The 12,500-nt window shown below is 42.4% G+C and overlaps 1 protein-coding gene across 1 annotated transcript; it reads right to left on the bottom strand.

Moving 5' to 3' along the window:
• Nucleotides 1-5,615: 5,615 nt before the first annotated feature.
• Nucleotides 5,616-8,300, bottom strand: LOC136445827 (zinc finger protein 431-like). Its single transcript, XM_066443970.1, has one exon. It carries the CDS (start codon nucleotides 8,298-8,300, stop codon nucleotides 6,384-6,386), a length of 1,917 nt encoding a protein of 638 aa, XP_066300067.1. The 3' UTR covers nucleotides 5,616-6,383.
• Between the last annotated feature and the right edge of the window lie 4,200 nt (nucleotides 8,301-12,500).

Below are 12,500 nucleotides of genomic sequence, written 5' to 3'. Positions count from 1 at the left end.
CGGCCATGTTTCGCGATTTCGCGCTATTGTTTACCGAATCATATCGGACATATTTCTGCCGTTTTAGAGATTTTGTGGCCTCAAAACACATATCACAAGGGAAGTTAAGTTATGATTGTTGTTTTAACGTGTTACATGTCTTCTGCGAACAAATAATTCTTCCGCCGCGCTGCCGATACTACGGATATAGTGGTCAGGAAATTATTATTCCCTGTGTAGGCGAGCACCCTACTCCACACGTTTTTGATCAGCGTGCTTTGGTTTACGATGTAAACAAAGACTATCAAAGTTATTTATATGAAAATTGTATTTTAAAATGTCAATGTCGCGTCTTATTTTCCGGTTTACTTTCTGGCGTCATAGCGATATCGACCGATATGTTACGAGTGCCGCCAGGATACTTTTCACAAGGCCGTCAAAGCGGCGAGAAAATCAACGCCGGTAGGCCGAAAAATAGCGAATTACGAGCAAAAATACCGGGGAAATATGGGCAGAAAAACCTTAACTTACGATTTTAGGGGGATTCCTGGTTTGCAAAGCCTCAATTTTTCAAAAAATAATAAACGTACCGTCTAGAATAAGAACGTACCGGGTGGAACTATTGGCGAAAAAAAATAAACGTACCGGTACGTTTATTTGAGAGGTGAGAGTACTCAAATCTACGAAAAAAAGTTCGCGATCTGTGCACCATTTCTATTGTTGTTGTTGTCCTTTCTCAACGTCTATTGTAATGTAAATGCATTTAAGTTCGCGTGGTTTTTATTTCGCGCTAAGGCAAAATGCTGCTAGAGCATTGGGCAAAAATGTTCTCGGTGGTTTTAAGTTCGCGGTGAAATGGTCGCCGCGAAAACCGCGAACATTGAACCAGGGACGTCCCTAACGAATGCTAGATACTCATTTACACCTGAGTGAAGTGAGGAAATGTGGGCCTTTCCCAAGGGCGACAACATCGGGGCGCATGTCCAGACATGTCAGGGGGCAACCCGGGGATCGACCTCGGGTCCCCTTTGACAGCAGAATGTTCTAACCATTACGCCACGCGAACGCCACAAGTTACGAGTCAATTGAATATATATTACACATGTACTGTAGTATATTGAAGGTACAAACCGACAGGGGACAGACCGGTAATTGGCGCAGGCGCAGAAGGCCAACTTTTAGCCCATGGAAATAGGTTTGGTACCCTTGGTAAAGGTAGCTGTAAAGGGGCTTTTTTCCAGGATATGTTGATATTTTGTAGCTGGATTTTACAGGTAAGGGTTTTTACCTTCTTATTAAGTTGAAAAATCAGACTTTCATCCATGTTTGTGGTGTCTGTAGGCCTGCAAAGTTTGCTGTTTTTGTGTGATTATCAGGTGGAGAAGGGGGTCAGAGGTCAACTTTGGTAAACAGGCTCGGATTCGTAGGGGTTCCGCCGATTAGAAAGTTGAAATTTTGCTCTAGATTGAAACTTTGGGGGCCTGACAGCCCTGCCAATGCATGTTTTTCATGGACTAAAACTCTGGTAGGTGACTTTTGACAGCTTCTTTCTTACATGATTGCCATATATTAAGATAGGAAGCTTAATTACTGTTCTGTGGCCTGCAGCATTTGGCCGAGGTTTCATGCTTCAAGATTGACAGCCGTTAATCACTTCGCCTGATGTGGGGAAGAGTTGTCGGGCAAGACCGCGAGTTTCAAAAATGTCCCGGAGACCATTCCCCTGGGAATGGTCCCCTGGGAGTACTTTTTGAGACAGGTGTCAGGAGGGCCATAGCTGTATTCTGAGGCTAAGGTAAGGCCCCATATCATTGAGCAAAAAGTGACATATAGAGGGGAAAATGCCAAAAGGTGCTCAACCTGGCATAAGGAGACTGCTCCCAATCCGTTTAGGCACCTCAAGTTGTATCTAAAAGCTTTGGGTTTGACTTTGAAGCATGTAATGAGAGTGCAATACTGAGAGTGCATGGGGGGGGGGGGGGGTCAGGTGAGCCATTGGGGCTTATATTTCCCCAGAAATTGGCTTGGTAGCCAAGAGTTAGCCCTCACCTAACTCATTTGAGTCATGGCTGACTCATTTGAGTCAGGTTTATTTACAAATTCTTCCATTTTAGTGATTTTTGGCCATTTAAAAGAGATTTTATGTCCTTTAGTGACAGTGCAGTGTGCGGTGTCATTGAATGCTTCAAAGTCTATCCTGGCAGCTTTTGAATACAACTTTAGATGGTTTAAGTGTGGAAGAGTAATCTCCTAATGCCAGGGTTAGCAGCTTTTAACTTTTTCTTCTGTTACTGTCACTTTTCTCTAAATAATATGAGACCTTTCATTTGCCTCAGACCACTGAAACAGCTCTGAGGAAAGCACTCTGACACCTGTCTCCCAAAGTATTCCCAGGGGACCATTCCAGGTCAGAGATCTTTTAAACTTGGTATGGTGTTTGGCAACTCTTTCTCGCACTATGTGAAGTGATTGAAATTTGTCAATTCTCAAAGCCTGGGGCCTAGCAGGGGACAGACCGGTAATTGGCGCAGGCGCAGAAGGCCAACTTTTAGCCCATGGAAATAGGTTTGGTACCCTTGGTAAAGGTAGCTGTAAAGGGGCTTTTTTCCAGGATATGTTGATATTTTGTAGCTGGATTTTACAGGTAAGGGTTTTTACCTTCTTATTAAGTTGAAAAATCAGACTTTCATCCATGTTTGTGGTGTCTGTAGGCCTGCAAAGTTTGCTGTTTTTGTGTGATTATCAGGTGGAGAAGGGGGTCAGAGGTCAACTTTGGTAAACAGGCTCGGATTCGTAGGGGTTCCGCCGATTAGAAAGTTGAAATTTTGCTCTAGATTGAAACTTTGGGGGCCTGACAGCCCTGCCAATGCATGTTTTTCATGGACTAAAACTCTGGTAGGTGACTTTTGACAGCTTCTTTCTTACATGATTGCCATATATTAAGATAGGAAGCTTAATTACTGTTCTGTGGCCTGCAGCATTTGGCCGAGGTTTCATGCTTCAAGATTGACAGCCGTTAATCACTTCGCGTGATGTGGGGAAGAGTTGTCGGGCAAGACCGCGAGTTTCAAAAATGTCCCGGAGACCATTCCCCTGGGAATGGTCCCCTGGGAGTACTTTTTGAGACAGGTGTCAGGAGGGCCATAGCTGTATTCTGAGGCTAAGGTAAGGCCCCATATCATTGAGCAAAAAGTGACATATAGAGGGGAAAATGCCAAAAGGTGCTCAACCTGGCATAAGGAGACTGCTCCCAATCCGTTTAGGCACCTCAAGTTGTATCTAAAAGCTTTGGGTTTGACTTTGAAGCATGTAATGAGAGTGCAATACTGAGAGTGCATGGGGGGGGGGGGGGTCAGGTGAGCCATTGGGGCTTATATTTCCCCAGAAATTGGCTTGGTAGCCAAGAGTTAGCCCTCACCTAACTCATTTGAGTCATGGCTGACTCATTTGAGTCAGGTTTATTTACAAATTCTTCCATTTTAGTGATTTTTGGCCATTTAAAAGAGATTTTATGTCCTTTAGTGACAGTGCAGTGTGCGGTGTCATTGAATGCTTCAAAGTCTATCCTGGCAGCTTTTGAATACAACTTTAGATGGTTTAAGTGTGGAAGAGTAATCTCCTAATGCCAGGGTTAGCAGCTTTTAACTTTTTCTTCTGTTACTGTCACTTTTCTCTAAATAATATGAGACCTTTCATTTGCCTCAGACCACTGAAACAGCTCTGAGGAAAGCACTCTGACACCTGTCTCCCAAAGTATTCCCAGGGGACCATTCCAGGTCAGAGATCTTTTAAACTTGGTATGGTGTTTGGCAACTCTTTCTCGCACTATGTGAAGTGATTGAAATTTGTCAATTCTCAAAGCCTGGGGCCTAGCAGGGGACAGACCGGTAATTGGCGCAGGCGCAGAAGGCCAACTTTTAGCCCATGGAAATAGGTTTGGTACCCTTGGTAAAGGTAGCTGTAAAGGGGCTTTTTTCCAGGATATGTTGATATTTTGTAGCTGGATTTTACAGGTAAGGGTTTTTACCTTCTTATTAAGTTGAAAAATCAGACTTTCATCCATGTTTGTGGTGTCTGTAGGCCTGCAAAGTTTGCTGTTTTTGTGTGATTATCAGGTGGAGAAGGGGGTCAGAGGTCAACTTTGGTAAACAGGCTCGGATTCGTAGGGGTTCCGCCGATTAGAAAGTTGAAATTTTGCTCTAGATTGAAACTTTGGGGGCCTGACAGCCCTGCCAATGCATGTTTTTCATGGACTAAAACTCTGGTAGGTGACTTTTGACAGCTTCTTTCTTACATGATTGCCATATATTAAGATAGGAAGCTTAATTACTGTTCTGTGGCCGACAAAGGGCAGCTGTTACATGCCATGCATTACAGTTCAATGCCCCCCTCCCCATCAACTACCGATCACAAACATACTCTAAATTCTAACTTTAAATACCGCTGAACGACTTGAACAAGCACCAACCAGGAAGCATAAACGACAATCATAGGTTTTACCTCTAGGTCTATGGTGTTAAGTGGTCTCCACGACTTCTGGAATCACGTAAAATTCGCGTCAGTTCGGAGATGATACCAATGACGAAAAACAAAATGGCGCATGTGAGATCACCGACGGGTAAAGGTGAAAGGTCACATTCCTGATACACACAGAATAGGTCAATCCACAGATCGCCGCATGTCGCTCTACTCCAGTGGTTTTGGGCGTAAGAAAGATGGCGCTCAACCTCTATCAATATGTACTTGTCGGATTGTGGCAAGCTTCTAAAAACTTGAAATTCCCTCTAGGCCGAATCAAAGCGGATTTATCGGATGTAGAATTGTCACACAGATCACACTTGTAGGGTTTTTCTGCTGTATGAGTTCTCATATGTAGCCTACATATCCCTACTAGGGATACATGAAAGCAAGAGTTTATTGCACAACGATTTATTAGGTACAATGTACGACAAGACTGGCTACTCATATCAAACTAGTACAAACTACAGCAAGGTTCTAGGCTACACAATGTCGTCAATCGTATACAATATCAACCCGAGGTATAATAGGTTATAACTTATACAATGTCGTCAATCGTAGACAATATCAACAGGAGGTACAATAGAGATAGAGTTGTATATGTCAATTTTACAATTATATGATGAGTATGTCTTACACAATTAAGTCGCTATTTCACGGATGCTTTTTTGCATAGATGTATAGATATACTCGCCTAGATAGACAGATATTGTGTCGGGACATGACACGAGTACACGAAACGTCTCTATTTTCGACTGAAGTATTGTTACATTCATTTTGCACTTAATTGTCTGCATTAACTTTCATCATTATATGCTAGACATACCACTAAGTGATTCTCGTCTTCAACATTTTCCTTACACGTAGGACAAAGTTTCTGACTGGCTGGGACATTTCTGTGTCTACCTTTTTCAATTTCAAGACAGTGTGCTACAATACGGAGTTATGAAGGATGTGTTTTGGACTGACAAGAGGTATTTCTACACATGAAAGTCTGTTTTAATTTTAGAATACGTTTCAACTTTCTTAAAGATTTTTTATTGTTTGCCGCCAGCTTAACAGAAACTCGCCTTTAATTAAGTCGCTCCTTGAACATGCTTCGAAATGCTTTGGAATCCATGTCTGCAGAGTTTATTACGTATACGAACAACCCAGTCTTGTTCTTTTTTAACGGCTTTGTACTACGCCTTTTTAACAATTCTGTCGTTGGGCATGCTGTTAAATCTCATATAATATTTGATCATTTGAGACTGAATATCTATGTACTATGGATATATACCCAACTCGCCACTCACAGCAGCGTTAACAAAACTTCTGGGGACGCGAAGCAGTATCTTACAGAAATTTAGGATAACATTCAAGGTCAGAAATCCCATGCGAAATTGAAGGTTAGGCCAATGTTATGTTTTGGATTGCTAAATTACTAGATCGATATATCATATCTAGCTTGTCGTTGTATTTACTAAGTCGGAGAAGAACAGGTCGAGTAGATAACGGGTAGGATCTTTTTCCGACACGGATCGCCTTACGAATATTCAAATCTGATCTTAATATCGGAGATACACATATTTCTCACCAGTGTGTTTTGCTTGATATCTGTCTAAATTAGATTTCACTCTTCATGATGCAAAATAGTCAGACATGAAGGGTTTTTCTCCTGTATGGGTTCTCATATGTTTGGATAAGTGGGATTTTTGAATAGCCCACTCCCACATTTGTATGGTTTCTCGCCAGTGTGTTTTGTTATATGTCTGAACAAAGCGCGGATTTATGTGCAGCAGGATAGTCACACTGGTCACACCTGTAGGGTTTTCCCTTGCATGGGTTCTCATATGCTGGGACAAGTGGTTCTATTGAGTTGCCCTGTATCCACACTCCCCACAAGTTTAGTGTTTTTCACCGGTGTGTTTTGCTAGATGTTGGTCCAAATTGGATTTCTGTGCCGCAAAATAGTTACACTGGTCACACTTGTAGGGTTTTTCTATTGTATGGGTTCTCATATGTTTGGATAGGACAAACTTTCGAGAAGTTCTGTATCCACAGTCTCCACACATGTAGGGTTTCTCACTACTGTGTGTTACTAGATGGCTGTCTAAGTTGGATTTATGTCCGGTAGAATAGTTACACTGGTCACACTTGTAGGGTTTCTCTCCTGTATGGGTTCTCAGATGGAGGGTCAAGTGGTGCTTTAGAGCTGTCCTGTACCCGCACTCCCCACATCTGTAGGGTTTCTCACCGGTGTGCTTTCTTCTATGTTTGGTTAGAGTGGCTTTCGCTGCTGCAGAATAGTCACAGTACTCACACTTGTAGGGTTTTTCTCCTGTATGCATTCTCATATGTACAACTAAAGATGACTTTTTAACTGTCCTATGACCACACTCCCCACACATGTAGGGTTTCTCACCATTGTGCTTTGTTGAAATATGGATGTCCAAATTTGATTTCTGTGCAGCTGAATAGTCGCACTGGTCACATTTAAAGGGCTTTTGAGCGTTTTCTCCTGTGTGGGTTTTCATATGTTGGGATAGGTATTGCTTTAGAGGTGCCCTGTACCCACACATGTGACACAAAAAAGGTTTCTGACCAGTATGTTTTGCTCTTATATGACTGTACAAGTGACTTGTCTGCGCAAAAGAATAGTCGCAGTGGTCACATTTGTAGGGTTTTTCTCCTGTGTGGATTCTCATATGTACAGCTAAAGAAGACGATTGAACTGTCCTGTAGCCACACTCCCCACACATGTAGGGTTTCTCACCAGCGTGCTTTGTTGCTATATGGATGTCCAAATTTGATTTCTGTGCAGCTGAATAGTCGCACTGGTCACATTTAAAGGGCATTTGAGCACTTTCTCCTGTGTGGGTTTTCAAATGTTGGAATAAGCATTGCTTTAGGGCCGCCCTGTACCCACACTTTTGACACAAAAAAGGTTTCTGACCAGGATGTTTTGCTCTTATATGACTGTACAATTGACTTGTCTGCGCAAAAGAATAGTCGCACTGGTCACATTTGTAGGGCTTTTCTCCTGTATGGGTTCTCATATGTTTGGATAAGCTGTCCTTTCTATCTGTCCTGTACCCACACTCCACACACATGTAGGGTTTCTCACCACTGTGTTTTGCTAGGTTGCCTGACGGAACATGGTGAGAGATAGATAGTTTTGCTAGATGGTTGTCTCTTGTCTGGGTCTCCCTGCTGTCACTGTCCTTCTCAGGGTGTTCAGGAGAGTCCATCGCATTCCCAGGGAGTGCAGTGCTCAGTTCTGCAGTAGATAGCTCACAGCTGGAATCTTCCATTTCGTCATTTTGAACGTGCTTTTCCTCGTCCTGCTGCCGTCCCGTGTCTGTTGCCTGCTCCCAACGGTTGTACGTCTCGTTCCAAGGATGTCCGGTTGGTTGGGTTGCGCCGAAGTAGTCGTAGGTTTCCTGGTCCTCTCTGAACGTTTCCCGGCACAGCACGTTCTCCTGTCCATCCTGTTGCCATCCCGTGTCTTCCGTTTCCTCCTCTTTTATATGCGTCTGTTGCCACGCAGTGTCTCCCGTCTCCTCCTCTTCGATGTGGGTCTGTTGCCATCCAGTGTCTCCCGTCTCCTCCTCTTTGATGTGCGTCCGTTGCCATCCAGTGTCTCCCGTCTCATCCTCTTCTATATGCGTCTGTTGCCATCCAGTGTCTCCCGTCTCCTCCTCTTTGATGTGCGTCTGTTGCCATGGAGTGTCTCCCGTCTCATCCTCTTTGATGTGCGTCTCGTTCGCAGGTTGTTCAGCATAAAGGTCTTCACCATGAGGCGCAAATGTTAACTCCGCCATCTCTACAATAATGGTAAGAAAGTATAAATAAATCATCATGATCAATTTATTTACTTTCTGGAAACCACAAAAAGGCGCGGACTTTACATTATACTGTTTTAGCTGTTGAGATATCACCTGATGAATGAATGAATGAATGAATGACGTTTCATGTGGCTTGCGCGCCCAGCCCGTGTAGGCTTATAAGACATGAATATGGTAAAAGATACATGATGACAGAGGTACAGAATAACAAAATCAACAATTGTTATACAGAATGTTGAAAACAGATGTATAATATAGATCTACAGGTGACGAGAATGGGCCATTATTTGACAGAGACACCATATTATGTTAATGAATAAACAGAAAACCCATAATCTTTTTAGTTTCTAGTCTAGTTCCATTGTGTTTTAGCGTTACAAGTTGAAAAAGTAGTTTAATAAATTCAAGATTACCTATCCAAGATGGTGGATCCCAAGGGGTTATTGAATACATATGACGTCATTCTATGATGTCATTTTGACGTCAAAGCGATTAACATTTTCGTGGCAGATTTTAGTATCAATATGCTACCTTTTATGTTAAGTTACTGGTCAATATCTTAAGATGAAACAGGAATTCCCTTTCTTGTCGGTTTTAACCCAAAATCACATCAACGACGTCATAATTAGTCATAACGACACAAAAAATTACAGGAGTGATTAATCTTTACATGTGCATCACTCCCTGCATATTTAGAAACGGTACATAATACTGTTTGGATGTTATGAGGGGGGGGGGGCAATGAGCAACAACCATCCCTCGCCCGTCCCAGGGATCCAAAAAAAGCCCGGTCTACAATGCTGAAAAATACAACTACATGTACTGTATAATCCAAGCTCAATGGCAAATATGCAATACAAGTACGTTTTAGGATTCAGAAAAAAAGATCATTAGCAGAAGCAGAACACTCTCCTCTGGGGTTGAGTATCAATGTAAGGTACAAGTCGATGATTACTGCCCATGCATTTACATTTCCAGCTGCCCCCCTCCCCATGAAATACCGATTTCAAACACACCTCTCATTCTAACTTACCACTGAGCAGGCACCAACCAGGAAGCATTAACGACAATCACACGTCTTACCTGTAGGTCTATGGCTGATAACGGTCTCCACAACGTCTGGAATCACGTAAAAATCGCGTTAGCTTGGAGAAGATTATACCGATGACAATGACGTAATACAAAATGGCGGACGTCGGCTCACCTGCGGGGCAAAGGCGAGAGGTCACAAACCTGGTACTCACTTGACAATAGGTCAAACCACAGGTGGACACACAACGTTTTACTCTCGTGGTTTTTATTTGTTCCTCGGCTCAGCATGTGGGTACCCGGTACATGCCCGCGGACATTAAACTCTTAATGCAGAATTGATTATGAAACTGGTGTGTTACTCCGAATGGTGGTTATACCGGCTATATAGATACAGAAACACAATAAATAAGTTTATTGCAAATTCATGCCCGAAGGCTAAACGCAGATAACATACATAAAAGAACAGTATACAAAATAGGTATAAAAGCTGCTCATCTAAATTATACAAACGTAATTGTCTATAACTAGTGAAGGTTTGACTTCTCTTTTGTAAGCAATGGAAGACGTAAATGTCCCACCTTTTCTATAATTTGTGGGTTTTTCGTACTTAAAAGAAGAATCCTCACTTGTAAAAAAAGGGAATTTTTTATTGCAACATTACAAAACTGTGAGGAAAATCACCATATTTCTTACTCTTACTGTGACTTGGCTCAAACCTATAGATGCTTTACAAGCTCTAGCAAACACATGCATGTATACCACGTAAAGAGTCCTTTATTTTATGGTCATGCCACAAAGTCTGTGTATCATGCACAAAAATATCTCTGAAGGTTTGAAGTTTTGTATATACATGTATATATAGTAGTAGTACGTGTACAGGCCATAACTGGCCCCTTACTTAGGATTATATACCATGTACTAATTGTTGTTAAACATCATTTTGTCTTTGGGGCAGAATGAACAGACAGACGACTAGTTGAAACTGAGTGGTTTCTCGTGAACTCAAACCTAACATACATGTACAGCTTAACCTGAACATAACAGGAAGTGAATTCAAGTGGAAGTAGGGTCGAAATAATACACCTTTGCTCCATAATCAACGAATTATGATAATGCAGTTGTAGACAGAACCATTAAGTGTTCGTCATTTTCTTTGCAGTTTTGCAATGAAAATTACAGGAAACAGCATGCAATTTTAAGAAGTGAAAAGGATGACTGTAATACTACTTAGTACCCAGAATGTATTTGAAAAAAGGGTCTTGTTGTCAGATCTTTAGTTAGTGGCTATTTTTCATATGTCTTTTCATCTGGTGCTTTCCTCTGTACTTCCTCCCACAGATGCTACATGATACAGAAGTGTGACTTAACATGTGTCTTGTCATGTCATCCCTTCTCTTGAAGGTGGCGTGACATGACTCACACTTGAATGGCCTGATGTTATCATGTGTCATCATGTGTCTCTCTAGCTTGGAGTTGAACGAAAATGTTTTGAAACAAATCCTACATTCAAAGATATTCTTTCCATGTTGTTTTTCCCGGTGGTAGTATAGAGCATTTGCAGAGGTGGACTGACTGTCACAACCATCCATGTTGCAATTTTGCAAGTTGGGAGCATGCAGAGATGCATGTTTGTGCAGGCCACCTGCTGATTTGAACTTTTTGTCACACTGGGCACATTCCAGCAGCTTTCCATCATGAGTGACTCTAACATGAATGTTCATGCTGGCATTGTCATGGAATGTCTTATCACAAAATGTACACTTGTGCTTTCCAGCATGCCATCTTTTGTGTCTGTTCAGATATTTCCGTGATGGGAATGTTTTACCACATAGCTCACACATCAAGCAGTGTTGCTGCGGGGCAGGGTCCTGCTGCCGGCCCGCGTCTGTTGTCTGCTCCAAACTGTTACAGGTTTTCTCGCAATGTTTTCCGGTTGGTAGGTTTGCGCCGAAGTAGTCGTAGGTTTCCTGATCCTCACTGCACGTTTCTTGGCACAGCACGTTCTGTTGTCCATCCTGTTGCCATCCAGTGCCTCCCGTCTCCTCCTCTTTGATGTGCGTCTCGATCGAAGTTTGTTCCGCATGAAGCTCTTTAACAGGAGGCGAACATGTTGACCCCGCCATCTCTAGAATGATGGTGAGAAAATATTGGTGAGAGAAGGATAAATCTATTTACGTCTTCCAGAAACCAGGAAAGGGCGCAGATTTTACACAAGAAATACTTCTGTCCGAACAGCCGTCTTAGCTTCCTATCCCCTGTTCTTTCCAGTGATAAGATTCTAAAGTTTTCCTACAGTACATTGTTCCTCATTTCTGCACCATTTCTGATCTGATGGTATTTGTTAGGTAAGAAACGAGAATTGACAGCTGTTAGTATTATTTACCGTTCCATCAGACTCAAATGCCGAGCGGAAGTACACCTTTGATAAGACTATTTCACTCGCAATTCCGACTAAGCATGTGCAGTGTCAAAGGTAAACAAACCCCACCTGGGCGGTGTTATGTAAATCGAGACAAAAATTATGTCCAGACGAGAACTGTTTACAAGCCAGGGACCTTCACCTTTGACACTACATGTGCATACTCGAATCTCAAAGTGGGCTTATATTTCCCAGAAGATACAGAAACGTAGTTCGGGATTTGTGCACCATCTAAATTTTGATGGTATATTGAAGGTAGAAATCGACAAAGGGCAGCTGTTACATCCCATGCATTACAGTTCAATGCCCCCTCCCCCAACTACCGATCGCAAACACACTCCTAATTCTAATTTACCACTGAACAAGCACCAACCAGGAAGCATTAGCGACTACTTAAGGTCTTACCTGTAGTTCAATGGTGAACAGCGGTCTCCAGGTTTTATGAAAATTCGTACAAATCGCGTCAGTTCAGAGGAGATACTGAAGGCGATTGGGTACAAAACAAAATGGCGGATGGTTACTCACCAATGGGGAAAAGGTGAAAGGTCACACACCTGATACATACTTGAGAGTGGGCCAAACCACACATAGCCGCATAACGCTTTACTCTAGCGGTTTGGAGACCAGCACAGATACATTTTTACATTTCTACTGTACCTCTATTTCTACTTGTAGGTAATATTGGGCGATACCCCTCGAAGGTGTCTCCGCAAGCTGATGAGGAC

Source organism: Branchiostoma lanceolatum, chromosome 12 (genome assembly GCF_035083965.1).
Source record: "Branchiostoma lanceolatum isolate klBraLanc5 chromosome 12, klBraLanc5.hap2, whole genome shotgun sequence".
Classification (NCBI taxonomy): Eukaryota; Metazoa; Chordata; class Leptocardii; order Amphioxiformes; family Branchiostomatidae; genus Branchiostoma; species Branchiostoma lanceolatum.
Note: the sequence above shows the minus strand (reverse complement) of the source record. Positions and strands in the feature narration are given on the sequence as shown.